The 26,685-nt window shown below is 41.5% G+C and overlaps 1 protein-coding gene across 1 annotated transcript in view; it reads right to left on the reverse strand.

The window, feature by feature from the left end:
- Positions 1 to 876: 876 nt before the first annotated feature.
- Positions 877 to 26,685, reverse strand: part of CCDC141 (coiled-coil domain containing 141) — a 147,275-nt gene continuing 121,466 nt past the window's right edge. The window contains exons 18-24 of the mRNA XM_054971148.1: positions 15,813 to 15,953; positions 15,183 to 15,377; positions 13,753 to 13,936; positions 11,929 to 12,041; positions 10,051 to 10,173; positions 4,781 to 5,667; positions 877 to 1,340 (exon numbers count right to left, since the gene is read on the reverse strand). Of these exons, the coding sequence (XP_054827123.1) occupies positions 1,079 to 1,340; positions 4,781 to 5,667; positions 10,051 to 10,173; positions 11,929 to 12,041; positions 13,753 to 13,936; positions 15,183 to 15,377; positions 15,813 to 15,953 (1,905 nt within the window). The 3' untranslated portion in view covers positions 877 to 1,078. The remainder of the gene's footprint in view (positions 1,341 to 4,780; positions 5,668 to 10,050; positions 10,174 to 11,928; positions 12,042 to 13,752; positions 13,937 to 15,182; positions 15,378 to 15,812; positions 15,954 to 26,685) is intronic.

The raw sequence follows: 26,685 nt of genomic DNA on the forward strand, positions 1-26,685 counted from the left end.
ATCAAAAAGGTTGGGGACCCCTGGTCTAAGAGGATATACTTATTTATTTTATACTTTATCATATTTTTTTTTATATGTTACCATACCGGGCACGAGCATTTTCATTCTTTTAAATGTGATGCTGAATTGCTTGTTGTCTTAGGCAAACTTTTAAGAGCAAAGTAAAATGTTAAGCAATCACCTGTATAAATCATTTTTGTACCTTGTTACTTTGACAAACTGAGGTGTCATCTAAAATTGGCAAAAGCTAGTAGTGTAGAATTTGAGCCATGCGCCTTTCCTGAGTGTAAAGGCGAAGCTACAAGTGACGAATGACACTTGAACGGCAAGTGTATTTCTCCCTGTTCACTTGCTCTCCACTCAATCCACTTGCCGTTCAAGTGTCATTCGTCACTTGTAGCTTGGCCCTAAGTTCAATTGAATAGACCTGAGTAGGATTCTAAGTAGATCTGCTTAGGATAGCTCAGTTTATTCCTAAATGCAAATGTCTCCTAAATTATGGTGACTAAGAAGCCTTAGGAATGCTGCTATATTTTCAGCTTTATTTTCCCCACCCCCTCTCCCTTATAGGGATAATAATACCGTCCTACCTCATAAGGCTATTTTAAGAATTACTGTTAATGGTTTCTGTAGCCTTTTGAATGCTTGAAATATATTATATAAATTCTAATATAAAATGTTGTTTGTTTCATTACACAGTATGCTGTCAAAGGATTCAAGAAATAAAAGTGAGCTATCTTGAAATGTACATTAGAAAAATCTGTTCAGAAACTCAAACAGATAAAAGGTAAAGCAACCATAATATATATGTATCACAGTACACATACGGAACTGAATATGTGCAAACCAATCACTATGCGTAAAAGCAGTTCTTTCATTTTTCTTTCCCCCTGTATAAGATTAGTATTAAGGAGCAACAACATCCAGTGTATCTGTGATGTTAATATTGAAAGCACTATTTTCAGAGTGAATCACACAAGCAACGTGATGTGAGGAGATGCCGTGGAAGCAGACGACCCTTTGCTGTTGTCTCCGATTGTGAAATGTTAAAAAAGTCCGGTAAAGTCAGTGTACTGTGCTAAGCGAACAGCTGGTAGGCAAGTGATACAGTCAAGTAGAGGGCACACAATATTATCCAGTCTATTCTTTTTATAGGTGGCCCATTACCTTTCACATGGAGGATGGCACTGGAGGAGACTGTGCCATTAGAATTGTTAGCCCGAACCACATAGAGGCCCGCATCTGTGTCAGACACCTTCTGAATGAGCAAAGTATACTTTGAATCCTTGTGTGAGAGCTTTAAGCGCTCATCTGCAGTCACTTTCTGGCCCTTCTTGTACCTGAAGCAGAGAGTCAGTTTTCAAGTCAGGTTAACACAAAAGGTCTCTGAAGCAAAAATAATCTGTGATGTTGAACAGCCTCTTAAAAGACTGTGACAGAAAATTAGCAGCAGTGGCAATTGCTAGCAGTGGCTTCTCACCTCTCTATATTTTAAAAGATGAAATAGATTTGCTCACAATTCAAATCAGCCTTTGTCATTAACTAGAAGAAAGCCTTAACAGCAGGAAAGAGATGAGTCTGGAAGCATCTATTCTCAAGAGGGACCCCGAAGTGACTGCTAATTCCATAAAGGTCCTGGATTTAATTTATATGCGGAAATATTCATTTTACTCAAACAAGTCAGAAAAGAGGAGACAAGAGTTGACTTCTGAATCAATTGATGTTATCCCTAGTTAATTCTGGTATAAGGGAGAAGAAAGCCAAACCTCAATGGCAGCAGCTCATGTTATTTTCATGGGGGAGTATATTCTATTATTAAATCTTATACTGTTTGTGTGCCTGGTGTTTGGTTCCCATGTCCCGTTAACTATTTATTTCATTTGGGTGAGGGGAATAGAAAGTCATTGGAACCCAGCAAGTGGACGGACATTATAAAACCAGCTGATCTGCTGGGAAACGTAAAAGGAAAAGTTTTACGCCACAAATGCCAATTACTTTTGTAGATTTTTCACCCCTACCTGAACCTATTTATCAACCACAACATGTCAAGTTGACAAAATGTAGATGGAAAATGCTGATTACAAGGATTAGAGCTGCAGAGTGGGGGTGAAAGAGCTATCCACCCCCCTTTTTCCTTCCTACCACCCACTGATGAGATATCTTTCCATGGAAAACAAATAAGTGGTAGTACAGATAAGCTAATTCTGTTCCCCTTCCACCCCGGTAATCTTTCCCTTAAGAATTCCCTGTTTGACTTTTTCCTTCACATATCTGAAGAAGTGAGCTGTGTCTTATGTAAAACAAATGTTGCTAGTCTTTAAGGAGCCACAGGATTTCTGTTTTATTTTGCTACAACAGACTAACACCAAGAGGTAGCCCTTGGCAACCTTTACTATGTGCCCTTCTGACACCTGTTTGTTTACATACTCGGTTAGGTTATTAGATATATGCATCCTGTTGCTTTTCTATGTAAAATACATTATGCTGCCATTGACAAACATAACAATTATTGTAAATATTTCTTCTTAAGGTTGGCATAGTGCTGAGAAAGATCATTCCATTGTAAGTTTATTTTGTTTGCAAGTTGAACAAATTGCTTTTTAAAAGTTGTACAAAATGGTCTAAGTTTTTAAGTCTGCCTACAGTTGACAGCAACAGTGTCCCAGTATGAAGTGTAAGGAATTAAAAACAAAAACCTTACAAATCGGTTAGTGACCCAGGCACAACACAGTACTAGATTTGTTTCATATGCCTTTCAGTTACATTCTGATTATTAAATTCTATTATACATGTGTTAGTTTCCTGGTTCCAACGTTGTTATAAACACACATATTCTGCAAATATAAAAAAGTTTCTGTTTCTCTCCAGTTCTGCTTTCTTTGTACAATGCCAGGCATTGCAAAAAACGGAGACCCAAAAATAGCTGCAAAAGAACTCGCTGCCATGTTCAGGAGAACTGGAGGGTAATAATAAGCGATGACATGAGATAGGAGCTTCAAAATTATTTGAATTTTATTTAGCTAAGTAATCGTGGATGCTTCCCTTCTCTGCAACTTGTGGAAAATCGGTGTGGATAGAACCTCGATTTATAGATTCAAAAGATAACCATCCTTATACCTTCCCCAACATAAGCCCAGCAGGCTGAATTTTTCAATTAAAACATATGGGAATCTCTGTCCCTCTGGTTTCTTTATTGAAAGCATTTCATAATCCTTTCTACGACTTTTCTAAAAATCTTTTCATGATTATATTATAGCACATTAGAGCAGAGGTCACTAACATTAAAGTTGTTGACCATAAGTGGCCGATGCATTTCTCTTGGAAAGTGCCTTTTCTTGAACTGCCATATAGCCCTAGTGAGTTGGGGGTGGGGGGTGAAATTCAGAGCAAAAAACTTGTCAAGTGGATACAGCTATATATGTGTGTGTGTGTGGTGTTGCTGCTCCATGTTCTCAAGGGATAAGGGCAGTTCTCAACTTGTTGTTTTGAATTCAGGGTTCACATCACAGCTTAGGCATGGGCGCGCTAGGAGGTCTTGGACACAGCAGTGGACTAAATCCAGAGGACTGGGTAACTATCTGTGGACATTCAGTGAGGCTGTTGGGCTTTTTTGTTTTGTTTGTTTTAGAATACAGCAAAGAACATTTGAAATTCAGTGGTCCCTGTGGTATAGAGAGGGTGAGTGAGCTTTTTTTATAAAAAGTCATAATTCCAAGTATGCTTTTTAATGTGTGTCTTTGGAGGGTTGTCAATGTCAGTCCCCGTTGCTTATCTCTTAAATAGAACATCTATTGACCTCCCTTGTTGGCATTATTGTGAGAATTAAAGAGATAATGACAGCAAAGCATTATGGATAAGGTCTGACTTACTTTAGGCAAACCCAAAGTCTGGGAACATATTGCTCAGGAGGACTTTCAGACTTTCCCCTTGAATTACACGATCTCACACAAATAATAAAAACAATAAACTGCTTTTAGAAGTCTCCAAAGAGGCTTTCTCATGACGTTTGGCAAGCTGCTACTTGAGCAGGGAGCATTGGGATAGAACCAAAACATGGCCAGGGGCTGGACAACCCCCTGCAGTTTTAGTGCGTCTGGCAACAGAATCTAGCTGTTTATGTGTTTGTTTTGTGGCGTTCAGGGCGAGAGCTTTCTATTCACCTAAGTAGGACAACTTTTTTCAAAAAGGCTGACAGGAGAGAAAATGGCCTTGCCTCTTGTTTTTCTGGCAGCTGGCTCAAAGCATTTTAAAAAGAGAGAGAGAGAACTAGCCAGACTACATTTGTTTTTTTGGTTGGCTGGCAACCCTCGGAGCTGTCATTTAAGAAACATGAGTTCAGAGTCTCTTTGGGCATGCAGAACCAGTTGTACAGGGATTTGGGTTGCGTGGTTGTTCTTTCTCTGTTTTGTTGGTAAATTGACTTGCAACCACGCTGATGAGAGAAAAATGGAATTTAACTCTACTCATCTCATTTAGCAACTGGAATGTTTTATTGGAAATTAGTGGTCTTTAATCATCTTTTAAAATTTTTGGATAAAATGTGCTTTAGTCACTTTGAAATCTGAGAATTACGAGTGTGTGTGGTAGGATAATCCAGGCCTAATATCACAATACAGATCACGATGACTATAGAGTGGACGCTGGAAGAAGAGACATATGGAGATGGGGAGAGATATAAAATGGGTTGCTCTCATTTCCAGATTGGTACAGTGTTATATGTGGCTTGGGAAAGGGGGGTTTCTCTATTTATATTTAGGTTTTCTCATTGTAAGCTACCCACCAGGTCACTGCAGGCTCTGGGAATCCTGTTACTTCTACTTCCAAAGTCACTGGAGAGCCTTCCATGACAGTTACATTAGACAGAAGCTTGGAGAAGTTAGGCGCCTGTCCAGATAGGCTGACCATGCTGTTCTTTTCAGATACACTTTTAATCTCTTCTCGGGTGACCATCTGCCTCTGACAGCTTCTGGTAGCGTCTGATTGAAACAGGAGACCTGAGAATGCATTGGGTGAAGCATGCAGCCTATCCTGGGTTTTAGTACAGTTATTTCTGTCATGCAATTGTCCCTGCGCTCCTGTCATGCTTCTGCGGACCTCATGGCATTGCAAGTGGGTCTCACACACTTCACTCCTCATGCAGTAGGCAGGCAGTATCTTCGGCATGCAGGGAACAGTGTTGGCGTCAGGCACTTCGGGTGAATCGTGAGCGAAAGGGGATTCCGTTTTGCGTTTCGAATAACTTAGGGTCGAGGAAGAGAATCTTCCTGGCTGATCGGACATAGGTTCTTTTTTGTGACCAGGCATGTCAGCGTAAGCAGAAGAGGTTAAGGGATCAGATTCATCTCTCATTCTTTTACTGCCAGCGTTTATCTGCATTTGCACGCTATAGGAGCTGACATGCAGAGTAGGTGAACTACAGCAAGGAGGGAGCTCTTCCAGCTCTGTTTCGGAATGCAGAAGGTTGGATTCTGGCGTCTCGGAAAGTGGTGGTAAAGAGATATCATCAGGGGATATACACTCATATTCATCTCCAGAGGGCACGTCTTCTGCCAGCAGCTCTGCCTGAAAGCCATCCTCCTTGGTGGGGGGCAAGAGGTCTGTGTCCTGTGGAACAAAATCCTCACCAGCTGGAGAACTCACTGAAATATCAGCCAATATCTTCTCTTCCTTAAAAAACAGAAAGGGAAAGAGAGAAAGACTGAACAACGCTAAACAATTAGAATTTAATTTTTGCTTCACCCCTCACATAATTCTATGTAACTTCACTTCTGAAAGCACAAGAACATAACTGGCTAACACAGATATAACCCACTGCCAGATATCAATAACAAAGCTTTAGTTTATAATTTCTCTGCACCAGTGATTCTCAGACTGGGTTGGAACCAAAAAGTGGGCCATCATGACTCTCATGAGGCCTGGAGGGAGAAGGAGGAACAAGCAGGGTGGGTGGGTCTACTCTGAAACTAATGAAGCTTAAGCTTCTGGGCCTCTAATTCTGGAGGGGCCATGAGGTAACTTTTTTTAATGAGTGAATTTTTCAACAAAATTGATGGAGTTTTTGTTATTAAAATAAGGCTATTTTACTGATAGGATCATAAGCCAATGGGTTGAAGTACTTAAAATATGTTCTAATACTCATTTTACATGGTCCCGAAATGATCCTGTAATTGGTCAAATTTCAAAATTTTCTCAGGGGCTTGCAGCTCCCAAACCCCCAGCTGTATGGGCTCACTGAGCTCTCCAGAATCTATCCATAGCCTACATTTGGGCAGCTGGATCCTTGAATCCTTCATTGGTGAACAGCTTAACAGTTCTAAGGGGCTCACTGTATGGCCCGTTTTCAAGGGCTCCACCCCATCACCCCATTCTCTGCCATTTGGGCCTTGAGGTCCTAGCAAGGGTAGCAAGGCCTTTTGGACTTTGTTGGATGTTGCCCTATTGTTGCTGGTTGAAAAGGGGCCCTCATAACAGTTCAAGCTTTAGGGCACCAAAAATGTAGGTCCGCCACCGGGAACAAGGCAAGCAGTGAGTGGCAGGGAGCTGCTTCCTCGGTGTAAAAAGACAGAGAGACAGCATAGTGTAGTGGTTAGAGTTGTCAGACTAGGATCTGGGAGATCCAGGTTCACTGTGCCATGGATGCTCGTTAGGTGACCTTAGGCAGGTCACTCTCTCCGCCTAACCTATCTGCAGGGGTGTCGTTTCAGGGATAAAATAGAGGAGGGGAGAATGATGCTGTAAAGCTACTTTGAGTTCCCACTGCAGGGAAAGCTGAGATACAAAAATCTAAATGAATGCTGCTCTCTCCCAGGGGTTTGCTGGCAGCCCATCCCATGCATGTGCTTAAAGGCCAATCAGGTCTGCCCTCTCTCTCTTTGTCCCCATTGTGGAGGAAAATGGTGTATAAATATCTAAATTAATATATAAGAAGAGATGAAGGAGCTGCTGCATTCCTTCCCCTTCTCCTCCTCTGCCTCGTTCTCTCTGGCCTTCAGGTATAAGTAAATGAAATGTCATGCCTTTTCTTGGCTTCCCATCGAGTCACAGATCCAGAGGAGTTAGCCGTGTTAGTCTGTAGCAGAAAAATCAAAAAGAGTCCAGTAGCACCTTTAAGACTAACCAATTTTATTGTAGCATAAGCTTTCGAGAATCAAGTTCTCTTCGTCAGATGCCTGATCAAAACTGGGCACTGTATCTGCCCAGTTTTGATCAGGCATCTGACGAAGAGAACTTGATTCTCGAAAGCTTATGCTACAATAAAATTGGTTAGTCTTAAAGGTGCTACTGGACTCTTTTTGATTTTCCATCGAGTCACAGTGCACTCTATCCCCCAACCGTGGTCCTTCATCTTTCCTGCTGAGAGCCACTTCACACATTAACACAGATGTACACCCAGCAAAATTTTGTTGGTTGCTTGCTTGCTATTTCTAAATTTTAAAATATTATTTATTTAATTTATTTATACCCCACCTTTCTCCCCAACAGGGACCCGAAACTGCTCACATCATTCTTCTCTCCCCCATTTTATCCTAGGGTAGGCTGAGAGGGGGTTACTGGCCCAAGGTTACCCAGCAAGCCCCATGGCAGAGTGGGAATTCTCTTGGGCCTTCCCAAATCCTAGTCCAACACCCTCATGGTTGTGCCACACTGATATAAATAACTGAACCATTTTTAATTACATCCATTTATTGTTAGAAAACATAACGATGTCACTTTAGAATAGAGTTCTGTTTTCCTCACTTTTTAGAAACTGCTCTGGATCTTATTGCGAGTCAATATTTTAGATAAAATGAGGATTTGACTCATTAATATTATAAAAGAAATCTAATTAGGGGGAAAAGCTAATTATAATTCATATTGTTGCCTTTATAGTGCTGGTAGAGAAAGCGGTGTTAGAATTTTCCGTCTTAGTTATAATAAGGCTTTCAGTTAACAAGTTTGATTCCATCTAAATGCAGAGAAAGAAAGAAAGAGAGAGAGAGAGAGAATATAAATGGAAGATACAAGGAAGACATTAAATTTGTCTGCCCAGATAGCTGATAATTCAGTGAATAAGATAGATTGTTTCCATCATTGTATGCTTTCCAGATGGGTGATTCCTCATGCAACTGATTCCCATAACTGGATGCTTGAACAAATATGCTGTATGGATGTTTGATATGCATGAATTGTTTCCCTAACACTGATCCTCTTGGGCCAGCTCACTCATCCTCCAGAGAGCAGAAATTGGTAGGGATGTGATTCCCGTGCACATAATTTGCATATATTATATATACACTGAAATGCGGAAAACCAAGATAACACTTACGGCCGAAGCAACCCTAATTCCGTACTCCAAATTCAGCTCAGATTGACAATTATATGAACGCTCTTCTGGTATCAACTTGTCATTTATAAAATAATAAGATTGGTTGTAATCAAGTTCAAGTTCAAGATTTATTGCATTGGGCCAAAGGCCATTGCAAACGATAAAACAGTAGCAAAAATATAAGTGACAATACAGATAAAATATACAATACAAGCTGAATTAAACACTATAAGAGTTACACTATTGTGCTTGCAGCCTATTGACAGCCCTGTGCTGTCACGACCTTCTCTCGAATTTTCGCAGCTTCAAGGGCAAAAAGAGCGACCTTATACGAGGTCTCTGGGTCCACATCTGCTAATACGGCAACGATGTGTTCATTATCTTGTCTGGAGCCTAAACTGGCAAAGATTGGACTTAGAAATTTCTTTCTAGGGGATGTGTAGAGTGGGCAGTGTAGCAGATAGTGACACAAGTCTTCTGGGTCGGAGCCTCCACACAAGCAGAGGCACTGAGCAACTGGGATCTTGGAATAAAGACCTTCAAGCATGGCTGTTTGCATTGACTGAAAATGAATTGAGGTGAAGGCTACACGTAGTTTGCTAACTGAAATCTTAAGATTGGGAGTAATCTACCCCAAGTGTTAAAATTCTAAGAATTAAACACATTTGAATAGTGCCAGAATTGCAGGCAAACAGATTTGTTCAAAGGTTTGTTTTGTTACAGGAGATTAAGCTGAATCAGTTTGAGATCTTACTTAACTGTTCAATATTAATAAATTAGTAAGTATTATTGGCAATATATTGCCATCCTAATCAGAATCACACCCTTCTAAATCAATGGGTTTAAGGAGGGTGTAACCCTTTAGGACGGCACAGTAAATTACTTTGGTCAATTTCATTCATACAAAGGCCATTTTCACATGTACCTATAAACGTCCAGAAGATAGCGCAAAACTCATGGCACAAAGTGTCTTCCTAGCATGATTTCCCGGCACAATCCCCTTTAATGGTGCTTTGGCAAAACGGGGCCTTTCCTCCCACCGGTAGACCCCGCTCTGCCTACCCCTCCCTTTTCACCTCTGGCCAGGCACCTGAAGGGGCTGTCTCCCTTTCCTGTCTCCGGGTAGTTGCTGCCACCACTGTCCCTGTAGTGGGTCCTGGTTAGGCGGGACAGCCTACTAACCTCCCTCCTCTGCTAGTGGGCCCAAGCAGTTGGGGGACTATGTGGAACAGAAGAGCTTTCTTCCTTCATAAATTCCAAAACTCATTTATTTAACTTCTAACTATACACAGGCAAATATACAGTGAACAGAAGGAATAATAAAACAGAAACACAAACCCCTACTCTATCTCCCTCATGTCCTAATTAGATGTTGTGTAGGGCAGGCCCAACCCTTTGATACCTGGGGTTACATTAGATCTGCATCTCCCTTCAGAGCCATCTCTCCCTTAACTCCTTAGCCACCAACTGTCAACTTCCAACTCCCACTGACTCGCTCTTCCTCCAATCACATTCTACTCCAGGACTGGCCCCTCCCCTCTGCAGCCCATAGAAAGTTAACTCCACAAAGCAAAAGGGCATTTCTCCACAGGTGCGATGACATCAGAAATTGTGCCATTAAACGGGATCATGCCGGGAAATTGCACTAGGAAGACGCTTCGTGCTGTGAGTTTCGTGCGACCTTCCAGAGGCTTTGCGTGTGTGAAAACGGTCTTTTAAAGTCAAGACAGAAAATGCTTCCAAACCTGTTCTTTTGGCTCATTTCCCTTTTCTTTCACACTTTGCTTCTCTTTCTGCCGCTCTCGTTCTGTTTCTTGTTCTCCAGCAAAATTACCTGAATCTGGAGATTTCCCCTTTTGTGGGTCTTCCTGTTAAAATGAATCAAAGAGCTATGTTAGCTAACCATAACAAGAAAAATGGAGCCTGAACACATATGAACCTGCCTCATACTGAAGATTTTAGTGTTAGGATTCAAAGACATTGGTTTGCTCATTCAAGGTACTTTTACCTATTCCTATGGAGGTATTCAGTTTTTCCTTTTGCTGCATCCTTTTGTACCATGCTGAATGCTCCTCCAGATGGATCCTTGATCTTTAGGAATGGCTTTTCAGCAATGCAAGAAGTTATGGCGGGGAGGGGTTCTGAAAAGCTATGATGTGCATATGGACTTCCTAGCCACATAGCTAGTTATAAACAACCATTATATTCATGAGGCTAATCAAAGTCTGCCTCTTCTTGGCTGAGGTGTAATTTTTAAAATTCTTAATCTGGATTATACTGATATAACTGGTTCTGTTGTTATGCTAGGCAAGATGTGTGGAATGGGTGGATAGGGGGCTTGTATATTTCAAGGACTCCTGTCTGGTGCAAAGCATCTCTGCATACGGCAACCTCAAAAGGGACCTAGCCTCCGGGACACTGGGCCACCCAGTGTCAAGGGTGCTGCTATGCTGAATATGTTTGGCCTCACTGTTGTCCCCGAGTGCGGAATCCAACTGCAGAATTTTAACATGCATCCTATGCCTTCTTTCTAATTGTGTCTCCTCTTTGTCCATTGCTGAACAGTGTAGTTCCTCTCATATTAGGCAGTTTTTGGCTCCTTGAAAGACACAAATGGAATGTGCTTAGCATCAGGGGAACACGTTCTGTGCAGCGGAGGGCTACCTCCATGACAGACAAAGAGGAGCGTAAGTGCAACAAGCTTTTGTGTTTTTCGGTAGGTGTGAATGATGGTCAGATACTTACAAAATTGTAAAGTTGTGTCTTCAGGAATGCCAGAGACTAAGCTGCCGCCGCTATCTGACATAAGATGCTGATGTGCATCTCAACTGTTTTCCCAGATTGCAGCCTATTTATTTGGTTTCACAGAACTCTGTGGGAACCCTGGAGAACCCGGGCCGGTCACGGTATTCTGAATCAATTCTACCTCATCTGTATAGCAGCATATGGGAGTTTCAATTTATGGTCCCACTAAATGGTGATAAAATCAAGGAAGTGTTTTTTTTTTTGTACATGTTTGGGGTAAAATGAGTGACTGAAACAACAACAAAGATTTATTTATATACCACCCTTCAGGATAGCTTAATGCCCGCTCAGAGTGGTTTACGAAGTGTGTCATTATTATCCTTACAACCATCAATCACCCTGTGAGGTGGGTGGGACTGAGAGAGCTCTGAAAGAGCTGTGACTGACCCAAGGTCACCCAGCTGGCTTCAAGCAGAGGAGCAGGGAATCAAACCTGGTTCTCCAGATTAGAATCCTGCCGCTCTTAACCGCTACACCAAACTGGCTCTCTCTAATGTGATGAATAGGTTGTTAGTATCCAACCTAACTGAAGTCCTATCAGTAGCTGCCAGCTTTCCATTCTATTCAGTGTAAAATATTTTTGCACACTATCGCCATGACACATATGGCAACAATGGCTGTTCCTGACATATCGATGGAAACGCAGTTGCACTGATGATCATCAGACTGCTCCAGTCCTCCACTGTGAAACGCCAGGAGACTGCAGTAGCAGTTGACATTTTCCTCATAAGTACTTTTTGCTTGCACAGAAACAGAGACTTGGACTGTAAATATTGCAGCTCATTCGCAGTAGGAAAAAAAAGGTGAAAAAACATTACCCCAAGCTTATTTTGAAGGTCTTTTAAGGAACTACACAGTTCATTGATGGAATGAAGAACCTCTTTGTGTTTTGTTGTTATTTTTTCAACATACTTCATTCCTTCTTCAAAACCTGTAGTATAAAATAATTGCAAGGGTAAAATCAGTACAGTTCCATTAGACTGAAATATGCTGTGTTAGATCTAGCAATAATTTTCTGCCAGTGGAAAGAAGTGAGCAATTTTTGCGGATTCCCCCAATTTGCATGTCATGCTGTTCTTCAGCATCCCATCCCCTATGAGCAGCATTATGAAGACCTCAAGATTGTTTTGCTTTAAAATGTCATGAGGGTCTGATCCTGTTTGGGATTGAGGCATGGAGGGGAGCTCCCATCTTCCCCCCACTCCATTTTGGTTTGGGCTCTTTAAAAATAGTGTATGTGTTTGGAGGGGGAGACAGGAGCCCCTCCTCCCCTCTGTGCCATGGTCCTGAGCAGGATCAGGCATTTTTAAAGCAGGAGAATTTCTGAGAGAAAATGGCTGCTGCATCCCCAGGTTCTCCTCAGGGATGCTATATTGTCTAGTTGTGCCCTCAGTGCGCTGCAGTGGAACTGTGGAGGAAAATTCCACTGACTGAAGTACCTTTTGTGAGAGGAAAATTCCACTGACTGAAGTGCCTTCTGTGAGAGGAAAATTACTGGTGTATCCAAGCCATTGTATCTACTTTTCGAAGCAGGTGTTTTACAAATGTTGTTTTTTGTCGTATAGGCTGTGGTCTCTATTTAGCAGAATTCTTAGTCCCTGTGGTTAGATACCAGACAGTTTTTATCTACTTCTCAGGAACTATTGCTACATGAGCACAAGACCAAGAAATTTCATGTGACCCCACAGCATAAGAATCTATAGGATTGGAGTCAGCATTGTTTGCCATAGGAGTTCAAGGGTTGGACCCAGACAAAATTGGCAGTTTCCACTGACTCCCCCTTCTTGCTGCAGACCCCCCTCATTCCTCTGATCCCCAGGTGCAGCATTTCAAGGAGATAAGTTGAATGAGGGAGGCAAGAAGTTTCCATTCTGCCAATGAAAAATTTAGTCTGGATCCAACCCCAAGATATGCATAATAAAGGTTATAAAGAAGAAAAGGTAAAGGTAGTCCCCCTGTGCACGCTGCATCACGATGCATCACGTTGCATCACGATGTTTTCTTAGCGGACTTTTTGTTGCCATAGCCTTCCTCAGTCATCTATACTTTACCCTCAGGAAACTGGGTACTCATTTTACCAACCTCTGAAGAATGGAACCTGAGTCAACCTTGAGCTGGCTATCTGAACCCGGTTTCCGCCAGGATCAAACTCAGGTCATGACTCGTGAGCAGAGCTTGGACTGTAGTACTGCAGCTTACCACTCTGCACCACAGGGCTCTTGTCAATAAAGGCTATAGGTATCTTGTATTAGAAAGGTAAGGACAGGTTTAGGGAAGAATTTTTGGAATTTGTACTTATGTTCTGTATAATTGTACTACAAACCATTAATAGATATTAAGATCTGGCTCTTTTTCTTGATTATGAATTGTTGGATTCAGAAATGATGGCTTTAAATCCAAAGAAATAAACGTTTGAAAGGCAAAACGCAAATTTTGATGGGTTTGAAATGTGAAAGCTCTGATATTTTTCATGGCTTTGCTGCCCAGTGCTTAACTCTTTATAGTATTGTATAACCCAGGTAAAGCTTCTTGACTATCCCCATTTATTTGGGCGGGGGGAAGAATCCTGAAATTAGTAAGGTCCCATTTTCCTTATTTCCCAAGAACGTCCCTTTAACACATACCATATAATGAGCTCCTACCATATAACTTTTTAGCAAGGCTGGTAATCTGCTGAATTCTTTCTTCCTGCTGAGGAACTGTAGGCTCAATGAATTTGCTGAATTGCTTGGAGAGAGTTTCTACTGCTTCTTGCGTCTTACACTCCGCTGAATATTTTTCCACTCTAACTACAGTTGCACTCGCATCTTCAGACCAAAACTGACACTAAAAGAAACAGTAACACTCTTGACCATTTTTTCCTGTTAAATTATTGATGAACACTACTAGAGTTCAATGAAGCACATAAAGCTTGACTTGTTCTTCTATTAAGTTGTAGAACGTCCAGAATTCGGTGAATATTAACATCTACAGTCATATGTGAATCCCCGATGAATGTTTGTATGCCCCCAAATAAGTATATGCTGTATTTACTCGAAAGGAGGCCAGTCTTTAATGTAAGATGACCCCTTAAAAATGTCATACACAAAAAAATTATTGGACTAAGTCTAACTTGAATGCAAACATAATATGACCCCTCTTTTTTGATGATACTGAAAAAACCCAGTCTTGTATTTAAGTAAATATGGTGTTATAATGTCAAAGGCTTTCACGGCCGGAGAACGATGGTTGTTGTTGATTTTCCGGGCGGTATAGCCGTGGTCTTGGCATTGTAGTTCCTGATGTTTCACCAGCAGCTGTGACTGGCATCTTCAGAGGTGTAGCACCAAAAGACAGAGATCTCTCAGTGTCACACTGAGAGATCTCTGAGACTGAGAGATGTGACACTATGTCACATCTTAGTGTCACACTGTGACTCTGAGAGATCTCTGTCTTTTGGTGCTGCACCTCTGAAGATGTCAGTCACAGCTGCTGGCGAGACATCAGGAACTACAATGCCAAGACCACGGCGATACAGCCCGGAAAATCCACAACAACCATGGTGTTATAATTCCCATTTTCCAACAGATGCAAGTCAATGCTACTCATTGCTGTTGGGATGGGATGTTGGGATGGGAACTATTACAGTCATCCAACTCCAGGCTCACTTTACAAAGCTTCAGTAACCATTTAAGCACCCCCAGTCATCACATGAAGTTGCCTTATACCAAATCAGACCATGAGTCAATCAAGTTCAGTACAATCCTAAGGAGAGTTACTCCAGTCTAAGCCCATTGAGTTCAATGGGCTTAGACTAGAGTAACTCTTCTTAGTATTGCATTGTCTACTCAGACTGGCAGTGGCTCTCCAGGGTCTCAAGCAGAGGTCTTCCACATCACCTGCTACCTGATCCTTTTGATTGCAGTTACTAGGGGTTGAACCTGGCACCTTTTACATTCACTACCACTGAGCCATGGCTCCTCTACCAAATGATGGACAATATGCACACAATGACTGATACTAAATGGGAATGTATGCTTATCCCACATCTCAGAAATGTTCCTTTATCACAGCTAAAAAGGGGCATTAATACCTCTTCCATCATCTGCTGTAGGTGTTCCATCAGATCTAAATTTTGTTTGTAATCCTCCATAATCTTGCCAAATTCACAGAGCTGCTTCTCTAATTCATTGATCGACTGAGAGAGGCTGGTGGCTCTGTCGGTAGGCTGAGTTGCTAAGCACTCTATGGTCTTTGTCTTTAGATTTTCTGCTTTCTTTCTCAAAACCTGTTCCAGAGGACAGTAGGCATTTAAAAAAAAGAAATTTGCACATGCAGCTCAGTAAGAAATGAATTCTGTGTAACATGTAAAACAAATAAAGTCGGAATAAACATTGCTGCAGTGCCATGAGTATTTACAGCTCCCATCAAGCTAAAATCTTTTAAATTCCCCTCTGAAGGTCAAGTGAGGCATTGTTTCGCTACGTCATCTGTTTATCTGATGAGCTTCCAGTGTTTGGAAGAAAAGCAGACAAACCCCCCCAAAAGAGTCAGTTTTGAACTTAAATGCTCTAAGCCAATGGTTGAAGAGAAAAGAATATGTGGCCATTGCTGTTCTGTTACATTAATTTTAACAGGGGAAATCTCTGATTTTGTCAATCATCTCAGTGTACAAGTGGGAGAAATCTTAAGCATGCAATATCTCAAGCGTTACAATAGTTACCTGCATTTTTTCAGAATACGTATCAACTTGCTGAATCTGAATTCTCAATGTCTTCAGATTTCGCGCTTTCTCGGTTTTCTTGCTGTAGTTGAATTTCATATTGTTGAATTTCTTTTTGAGATCTTTAAATGATTCCCTGAGCTGCAAGGAAGTCAGAACATTTTGAGGAAATTTGACAGTGATACAGTATTATTATTAATGTTATTTGTAATCCATTTTTAATCACTGAGAGCCAAACTACAAGTGACGCCTGACACAGGTTGGACACTTGTCAGCTTCCCTCAAATTTTGATCGGAAATGTAGGCAGCTTGGCGGAATGTTGGACAAGTGACAGTTGAAAAGTCCATTGGACAGCAGTCGGAGAACCAAGCTGCAAGACCAGGACGCCTACATTTCCCATCAAAACTTGAGGGAAGCTGACAAGTGTCCAACTTGTGTCAGGCGTCACTTGTAGCTTGGCTCTGAGACTCACGATGGATTACGCAGTGTAAGACCAATACAATCAATGGATGGGATATCAACAAACAATGCAAATAGATTTGGATATCAGAAAGCTGATAACAGGCAGAAATCAATTAAGAATCTGTCCATAATCTGATTTAGCCTCTTATATAGGCAAAACATAAAGTTGTATCAGAACACCCATAGACTGCTTCACACATATCTTTTTTCCGAGCATGGAGATCATATTTAGGAAAAAAAATTGACCCATCATTGGGCAACTATTTATTCTGCTGGGAGTATATGTCTAAAGAAATAAATTAGTTCCATATCTAAAAATATTGTGTGAGAGTTGTTATTGCATGTTCATCACTAAGAAACACCCATGAACATACAGCTTGGCCATATTTATCCCAACAATATTGTTGCATATTGAACCCCTTCCGCATGATGCTATTAAATGTTGAAGTGAGTTGCAAATGTATTCCCACATTATAAAACATGTGGAAAGTAGTTTTTACTCTCCTATTTTATTTGTAGATCAGGCTGCAGAAAATGTAGTTGCTGGAATGTGTGGGCTGGATCCAAAGTCTTCGTTGGCAAGTGCAATATCACTTGTGCAATTGGTGATGGGGGGGATGTTCTCTCTGTTGCAAAGCCCCACATTGCATCCTATGCTGGTTCCTGGGAGTCTTCCACTTGGGGGGAAATGCCACCTTTGAGAAATGCATCAGGCTGCATCATAAAGGGGAAAGGTAGTAAAAGATCGATGATGTGAGTGTAGTTCTATTTGTGGTCCTTTGGACCTAATCCTAATTTATTCAGCATCCTTGTTTCCATTTGTTGAGAAGACCCATAGCCTGCTTTCTTTTTGGCCTTGCCATTTGAGTAGTCATTTTTGAACTTCAACAAGACAGATGAGGTTTGTCGGCTAGCAAGTAATGAGATTTAACTCGAGGTCATTAGAGAATTTGATACCTCTACAGGCTTTCATAGTGTGTGTTTGGGAAGGAACGAACTGCCTCTTGAACTTTCCTGGCAAATTAGCATTGTGTTGCGAAACCACAGAGATAAATGCCATTTCAAATATAACATCATCACAAAATTATATCTGCTTGAGCTTATAGGGCAACGAGACACTGGTCAAATCCACATTACTCATTCTAAGTCGCATGTTCCCCGCATTCCCCACGCAATCCCGAGTGCCGGTCACATTACCTCATTAAACAGACGCATTTCATTCGCATTTCTCCCGAATATGTGGTCACAGGTTTTCAACGGGAGTTTCACGGTGGCCGTGAACGGGCCAATGCGCAATTTACGTGGTTTTTTAAAAAAACCACCCCCCTTCCTGTCTCTCCAGCAGTTATGAGAGTTCCTATTGGCTGATTCAACTTGCAAGTGCTCCGTAGTCTGCAAAAGACTGTTTTTGACTTCATAGCATTGGATTTATTGATTATGCTGTTTCTGAATCAAATCTAGTAGTTTGAAAAATCATTTTGGGGTGAATCCACCCTCAGAACGGACTCGCGAAACTTCCTTTTTAACTGTTTTTTATTTTTTTTATTTTTTATTACTGTAATATCGAAATTATGAAATATCGAAATAATGACACTCCAAGGAAGTGAAACTTCAGTAAAATTCAGGCACTGAACTGTCCTGCATAGGAAATGCCCACAAAAGCTTCCCAAATGCTTCCAAATTTCCAAAAAAGAAACGGGAGAGAGCCATCAGTGCTGTCAGTGGGGGAAAGAGAGGCAACATTATCTTCAATGATGTTTCTTTATAAGGAAAGATCGAAATAACGGAAAAGTGCGCTCAAAATTTTTTTAAAAAATGGGCGGGAAAAAAAGGTCCCGCCCAAAAAAGCGGTTTTCGAGCGGCCGCGTGACCAGAGGGACGCGCGAGAAAGACGAATTGGAAGCAGGAATGTGAACAAAGAGGAAAAAATCGTGGATTGGAGGCAAACGGAAGATATCCGATAAACATGCGGGTAATGGGTGAATGTGGATTCGACCACTTTCTGACAGCATATTTTATAAATCTACATTCAAATAGTATTTTAATTTTCATTAGTTCTAGACCCCATGGCATGTATCCAACCGGACAGTTCTGAAGAATTCAGGACACTTTGGAACAGGGAGTGGAGGTTTCGACTGACCATGCTCGCTTTGGCAGCACGTATACTAAAACTGGAACGATATAGAGATTTCCACGGATTTCCCCTTCCAGTGTGGACCCTCGCTTTCCCTGTAAACTGGCTCTGAAGGTCCACCCCCAGAACAAAAATTCAGGTTTGGTGTTCAATGGGATACAGTAGGAGGGGGGAAAGTCCTCCTCCAGAAGGTCTCTGGATGGTTGGATACATGCCCATGTCTATACAAATAACTTATTTAATGTATACCCTGCCTTTAGCTAACATAACCCTCCCAAGGCAACTAAGAAGAGCACTTTAAAGCAACTTGTTGAGGGGCTTAATCTAACATATGTAGGAGAGAAGCTCCCCCTCCCTACCCCAGGATGGGTAGGAGGAGGATTTCTGTGCCACTGAGATGGGGATGCAAAAGAGGACAATGGGAGACAACTTCATTGCAAGGGTGATAAGGATCCCTGGGTCCTTTTCAAAGAAGCCAAAGCTACTCAGATATAAGGAAAAGGATCCACCAGGATAACTACTTAAAAATGAAGAAAAGGAAACAGAAAGTGGTCATGGCTGGAGAGCTTCTAATAAAATAGAGAGGAAGGGAGAGAGGAAGAGGGCATCCTGTATAGATCTAGCTTGAACTGGAGACAAAGGAAAAAAAATGTTCATTAACCTTTGTCCATAGGAAATTGTCTTTAGAATAATAAACATAAGCTAGACAATCGCTGCCAGGTTTTTAGCTTTCTATGTGGTTGGGAAGAGGATACTATTGCAAAGTATGTTTGCTTATTCTAAACTTGTTTGATTTTGAATACTCTTGGTGAAAATACACTGTTAGTGGATGCACCAGATGTCTGGATGTAGGAGACTTAGGTGCAAATTTTTGTGCAGACATGGAACTTGCAAGGCAATATTTTCTGATCACAGGACATATGTAGAGCTCTAATGTATCTATGGAACATCTCAATAAAGCAGGTTTCTCCATTCACTTCAGTTTCACAGGCAGAGTAATGGTATCGTATCCCAAGAAATCACGGAATCGGGGCAATTGTTTCTCATCCTAACCTTCCTTAGAATTGATATGAAGATAAAATTTGGCAAGCATATTCTCTGAAGAATCGTTGGGATTGGATGGGAAAAATACTAAATAAATACCAAATACTAAAAGTATAGTCCACATAAACACAGAATCCCAGAATAAACATGCTGTAGCACCATGGTTAAGTGGTTCGACTGCAAATCAGCATTCTGCTGGTTCGAATGCCACTACTGCCATGAGCTCAGTAAGTATTCTTGGGCAAGCCACTCCTCTCGGCCTCACCTCCCCAGCTGTATTGTGGGGATAATAATAACACTAACCTGTTCACCACTCTGGGTGAAGAACTAATCTGTCTAGAATAGTATATAAGTGCAGTTATTATTATTATTATTATTATTATTATTATTATTGCCATTTTGAATTATACATAATTCCCCCTGCTTTAAAATGCATTTCTAAATTTATTTATTTGCCACCTTTTCTCCAAAGACGCTCAAGGCGGCTTACAAAGCAAAATGTAAACACAAATATATTAAAAACAACAGTTAAAAACAAAGTTAAAACAGTTAAAAACAGAGTTAAAGCAATTAAAACACAGTTAAAATCCAACCCGCATTTTAAAAGCTGTCCTAAATAAAACAGTCTTTAGCTGCTTCCAAAAGCTAGAGAGAGGGGGGGCCGGGGGCATCTCCCTGGTGATGCTGTTCCATAATCATGCGGCTGCCACCATGATTCTCTCATGTACCCACCAACCAAGCTTCTTTAGTTGATGGGACAGTCAGGAGGGCCTCTTCCTGTGATCTTAACTCCAGAGCAGGAATGTATGGGAGATGATGGTCTTTCAGATAACCTAGTCCCAAGCACTTGAACTGAGCTTGGGAGCAGATTGGAAGCCCATGTAGTTGCTATAATATTGGGGTCACATATTCCCAATAGCTAGGATTGCCAGCCTCCAGGTAGTGGCTGGAGATCTCCCAGAATTACAACTGGTCTCCAGGCCACAGAGATCAGTTCACCTGGAGAAAATGGCTACTTTGAGGGGTGGTCTCTATGGAATTATGCCATGCCAAGGTCCTTTCCCTCTCCAAGCCCCAGTTTCTCCAGGTTTCACCCCCTAGATCTCCAGGAATTTCCCAACTTGGAGCTGGCAACCCTACCAATAGCTGGCCCTGACCAACAGTCTATCCACCGCATTCTGCACTAGCTGCTGCTTTCGAACCGTTTACACAAAGACTTCTAATTGCCATTATCAGTTTATCACAAACTGAAGCAGTCTCAACTTCCCCTGTGTAAAGCCACCAAGAAACTCATTTCTACCTAGCCAGAGCTGCCCATTTCTCTAAAAGGTAGGGATTGGGACACATAATTCGTACTTAAAATGTGAAATGATTATATCTGTGGGCAAAGGGAAGTCCTGGACAACCCATAAATCAGCAAGAGAGTTCCCTTTAAAAAGCTTCGTCAATACAGCAATTTTAAGCCTCTTTTTTTGGCAGACAGGATAAATGAAATAGGATCTCCTTGTTTCAAAAGAGACGGTTCATATATCCAAAGCGCTGCAGCTGCTGTGGCTTTTCTTTTTAGTCTTAGTGGAAAATTCAGGTCCAATTTAGACCCGTGCACTGTCCTTTTACATTATGCCTACAGCTGAGGAATTAAGAGAAGAGGGTCCTTTGTTATTAAAGCAGCATTGCTCAATTGCCTAACCTACCTTCTCTTTCTCATATGCCTGTTATGGACTCCTGTTGTGACTCTGCGTTTTACTGCCATGTTTCCTAGGACTGACATATTTGAAATACATAAATATGCCTATGCCGTATCAATGCCAAAGAATGGTGCATGGGCAATATGATGGAAAAGGGAACCGTAACGGAGGTGAATGCAGACTGAGACCATGATAGTGCAATCCTAAGCAGAGTTATGCCCTTCTAAGTCTACTGAAGCCAATGGGCTTAGAAGAGTATAACTCTGCACCATTAGAAGGCCCGATACAGCTCCCAATTCTCCTACTGAGAACCTAGTCTGAGGAGAAAGCTATGCATGCATTTAAACAGTACTGAGTAGATATGGGCATGAACAGAAAAAAATGAACATGGTGTTCGTTATCATCCACGAACAACGAACACTGATGAACATGATCCTGTCACGAACATGTTCATTGTTCGTGGGGGCCAGCAGGCTCTCCTCCAGCCATCAAGATCCCTACTGCACCACTCCCAGAAACCTTACCTGAGCAGGCAGCAGGAAATGTACCAATAATATATAATAGCTTGGCTCCAGAGCCTGGCAGCAGCCCTGGAACCTGGGTAGATCCCTATCCCACCACAGACAAAGAAAATTCAAGCTCCAATTCACTCACCCTGTCTCTCTAACAGCAGCTGTCTCTCCCTGAAAGCCAGAGCTGGGAGCCCCCCTCCCCCCTGGTCTTTTCCTCTTGTAACAAATTTGGAGCTCCAGTTCACATTTGGAAGGAAGACCCGCCTATCAAGCTAAATTGGGCTTAGATTGGGGTTTCCAGGGCAACAGCAGGAGTTCAGACAGAGTTCAGACAATCCCTGCCTAAGTTGCCAAGGGAATTGATTGCAGGTGCCAGACTGTCTGGCTTGATGAACAGCAACGAACAGCAAGGAATGAGGCTTGCAACGACCACCAGTTCATTTAGAATGGGGCCTCATGAACAGCTTGTTCGTGAACAGCATATTGGGCTGTTTGTGGTTTTTTTTTAGTTCGTATTGCTGTTTGTGCCCATCTCTAGTACTGAGTACTGAGTGTTGTTATTACTCAGAAGTACTTTCCATTACTCAAAAGTACTTTCCCCCTAATTTCAGACAGAACTTTTCCTAATGAACAAGTTAAAGATTACATCCTTGGTGTGCCATGCTCAGTTTAAGGACATCATGCTTTGAATAAACTGGAAAAATTAAAAAAAAATGTTGAATGAATGGTGGTTGCAGAAGTGCACTGAATGCCTTAAAAGGTAAGAATTCCATGAGGGCAGCACTGCATGCCGATTCCAGAAGAATGTCAACATGGTGGAGAAAAGTAGGTCCTCTGAACTGATCTCTTCATTTCCTTCTATCTACTCACTGAAAAGTGTTGTTAATGCTGGTGCGCATTATACAGACACTAACCGGCTTTGGCCCTAGAGGTTTATCCAGGGTCTTGTAGTCTTTTTTTTTTTTTGGTACAGCTGTCCTGTCATAGCTACAGACTGATGGAAGGTGGATGTGTGACAACAACTGCTGAGATTTTATTACACAAGAAAAAGAGAATAGATAATAAAGAGAGAGTAGGGCAAAGTTTTAATACTTTGATTGTTAGGGCTCACAAAAAAAAACAAGAGGGATAAAGAAAAACACCGTAAGGAAAAGAAAGAAAACCTCTTTCTTCCTCTTGTCCATAGCAAGTGCGTTCGGGAGGACCTTTTAACATGGCCTTTTCGCCTTTCACAAGCAGATGTTTTGAAGACACGCACTTAAAACAAGCCAAGGAAATGTGCAAATTAAAAACAACTTTTCTATTACAGATGATACTAGAAAAAATGGAAATAATATTAGACTGTGTGTCTGGGTTAAAAAAAAAGTTATGGATTTTTTTAAAAAGTTATGGCGAAGGATCTAATGAAAGTGAAAAGAGTATGGAACTCTGCAGTAATGTCAGAACCAGCTCTGATTGCAGTGCGGAACTGATGCTCGTCAGGTGCCTAATAGTGCGGTGGAAATCTTATTGGCTGGATGCACATCATAGCACATCCAAAATGGTATCGACATGCCCCGTGAGCTTGGTATTCGTTTTAAAATATGGATGCTATTTATGGCTGCTTGCTTGAAGGATGGGCTTGCTAAGTGAGCACTTCACTTCTGAAGCACCCTCTCTTTTTTAAGGGCCTACTAGAAGTACCAAACATTTCCTTCAGACTTCTTGTGGTTTTTCAGCATCCATTTACATAAGAATGTAGAACAAACTGTATTTTTATCTTCTTTAAAAAGTATGTAAATAGTATATTCAATACGGGCAGTGCAGATCTGTGATTATCAATGCAATCCTAAGTAGACTTACTCCAGTCTAAGCCTATTGATTTCAATAGGATGACACTGGAGTAACTCTGCTTAGGATTGCATGGTAAAGCTCCTGACATGCTCTCTGTTCCTAAATTGCAATTGTATGGAGCTCCCAATTTCCTCGAACACCAGAATGAGAGGAACAGATCTTTCCTGCTGTGTCATTTTCCTAATCTAAACTTTCTCTTCACCCCAGGCTGCTGCAGGAGTTTTTGAGTCAAAGAAAAATGTCCAGAGTGCTGATCTCAGATCAGCGTCACTTGTGATTTGGCCCTAAATATTTCTTGGACAATTAAACCATTTTCAAATCTAGCGCCATCAGCTGCAGACGTGCAAATAATTCAGCTCACTGGTGGCTGCCTGGCTTCCCCCACCTGCTAACAGCAAAATGGTTGTTTGCCTGTACTGTGCTAAAATATGATTTTATAATATTTATTAGTAAGGAAAAACAAGCAAAGGTGACAGGTAATATAATTATTCACAGAATTCATTCAAATAATTTAAGCCATTCAGACTGTGTAAACAATGTGTGCATTGCACTTGGGTTGGCTCCTGAGGAAGGTTTTATGAAAGGAGTTGGTGAAAGGAATCTTTCCCTGCCTTCCCCTTCTTCTAGCAGCATGCTGCTTATCTTGAAAATCAATCTAACAGAAGATGTATGAGGTGATTTTGCCTGATTTCTATTGAAAATACAATGTCGTGTGTACAGAGAGGGCAGAAGACACCATCTACTTACAGGGAGCAGCAACTCTGCAGTTAGAGAAGCTACTTCCTGCTTCTTCCCGGAAGTCCCTCCTCCTCTCTCCCTGTTTAGTGAGGCAGTTATTATTTATTCTGTTTTCTTTTGGCTTTTCAGACTCAAGATCATTCCTAATATATATCATACCCTACAATTCCCACTGTAGTTTTATCTCCCCATGCTGTGTTGTATTTTGTTACTGAGTGACGACCTCTGACCCTCAGAAAGGACTTTTAGATAGGGTTGGAAATTCCTGGAGATTTGGAGGGTGGAGTCTAGAGAGGGCGGGGTTTGGGGAGGGGCCTCAGTGGGATATAATGCCATAAGACAATCTGCAGACTTCTGAGAGAAAGGGAAGGTGAGAGTGATCCAGTCCTCAGACCCTTTCCAGAAGCTTCTTCCCCGGATCTAACCCTTCATAACAAATCTACTCAATCAATTATAACAGCTCTGACCCGGATAGCCCAGGCAAGCCTGATCTCGGTCAGATCTTGGAAGCTAAACAGGGTCAGCCTTGGTTAGTAATTGGATGGGAGACCTCCAACAAAGACCAGGGTTGCAGAGGCAGGCAATGGCAAACTATCTCTGGTGGTCTCTTGCTATGAAAAACCCCAACAGGGGTTGCCAAAAGTCAGCTATACTTCTTAGCACTCTCCACCACCAGTTATAACATCTCCCCTGCTATTAAGAAACAAGTAAAATATTCCTCTGCACAAATGCTAATTTAGGTTAAGGTCCAAACTATTGGGTTTTAGTTAAGGCACATTAACTAAACAAACTGAATGCAGAAAGCTCTCATCTAAGTTAGAGAACCAATAACTGTTTGTTTATCTAAAGAAATATATTTACATAAGTTTAGTAGAAAGAACTAGTAACTGATCTAACTAGCTAGGATGGCTTTAGATTGAAAGTAGGCCATCTCTCTCAGGAGGAGACACCATGCTGCCTCTCCTGGTGTATGCAGGGAAGAAGAGAGAGAGGAGGGGGAGAGAAGGGAAGGAAGGAAGTTCCCCTGACAGGAAGGAGACTGATAGCAGCCTATCTATCTAACTGACTCTATGGTTGTTGCCTTCCTTCTTCTCTGCTGGCAGTCCTAAAGGTCTGAGCAAGAGACTTCACTAGCTCCTTCTTCTAACACAAACCAGATAAGATACTGGAAGATCTGTGAAACGATCCCCCAAGCATCTTTTTTTTCAAATTCAAGCATCAAACATTTTAGGGACCAAGTCCCAATAGCAAGACATAACATAAGGGAAAGGGGTTTTAAGCCTTCTGGCTTGTACCATTTTCTTGACCTGAAATGACCGCAAGGAATTGCATTTGCTCCAGGGGGGAAACATGCAGTTACTGATGTGAAGACCCATATATTTTCTTCGATGGAGCTAATAGCAGCTTCATAGGCCACTTCAGGTTGGATAAGCACGGGTGGGGGGAGTCCCACATGGCACAGTCCCAATAAGAATCAGGGCTTCATGTATCTCAAAACTAAAGTTTAGTAAAACTAGGAGCACTGTTCATGGAATCTGCAGAATTTTGTCTGGTTTGGCTCTAGGTGAAGCCTTGGGGGAAAAGGGTTGTCTCATTCAATTTTACTCAGATCTAATCCTTAGCTTGCCACAATTTGACAGACACTTTTAAAATAGAGGGTTTTTAAAGGAGTTTGTGCTTTATAGTTTACTCCTGGGACTTTTAAATTTCTCCATCGAAGAGCCAGTTTGGTATAGTGGTTAAAAGTGGCAGGACTCTAATCTGGAGAGCCAGGTTTGATTCCCCACTCCTCTGCTTGAAGCCAGTTGGGTGACCTTGGGTCAGTCACAGCTCTCTTGGAGCTCTCTCAACCCCACCCACCTCACAGGGTCATTGTCATGAGGATAATAACAACATACTTTGTAAACTGCTCTGAGTGGGCATTAAGTTGTCCTGAAGGGTGGTATGTAAATCGAATGTTGTTGTTGTTGTTGCTGTTAATATAATATTGCTCAAACGGCAGCATAATGTCACCTGTTTCTCCATTTGCACTAGTTTTGCAGTGAGGAAAAGAGTCTCATCCAGATGTGAATTTAAAAACAAAAGACTGGATTCAGGATTCTGGATGCATCTATTTCATGACAAGCGTATTAGCATTTCTGCATTGTCACCAGGCTCAGTAGTGAAACTATAAAAAAAAGTCACCATGATCAAAGCAATTCTGTGATGCCTTTTATTAAGAGCATAGTGATAGAGGTCGTAGTAGAGGAGGGTTGTTTGTTTGCTTGCAAGTGCAAACTCTCTGAAGGAGAGAAAAAAATCCCTTGTGGTCATGTGATATAAGTAACGAGATAGTACAGTATTGCCTTCAATGGGTGACTGGATTGTGAAAATTATGGAGTTAGCAGAGATGGCTAAATGTACAGCTCTGATCAGAGATAAAACATTGTCTACCTTTAGAGTTAATTGGAAACCCCTTATA

This window comes from Eublepharis macularius, chromosome 2, assembly GCF_028583425.1.
Source record: "Eublepharis macularius isolate TG4126 chromosome 2, MPM_Emac_v1.0, whole genome shotgun sequence".
Lineage (NCBI taxonomy): Eukaryota > Metazoa > Chordata > Lepidosauria > Squamata > Eublepharidae > Eublepharis > Eublepharis macularius.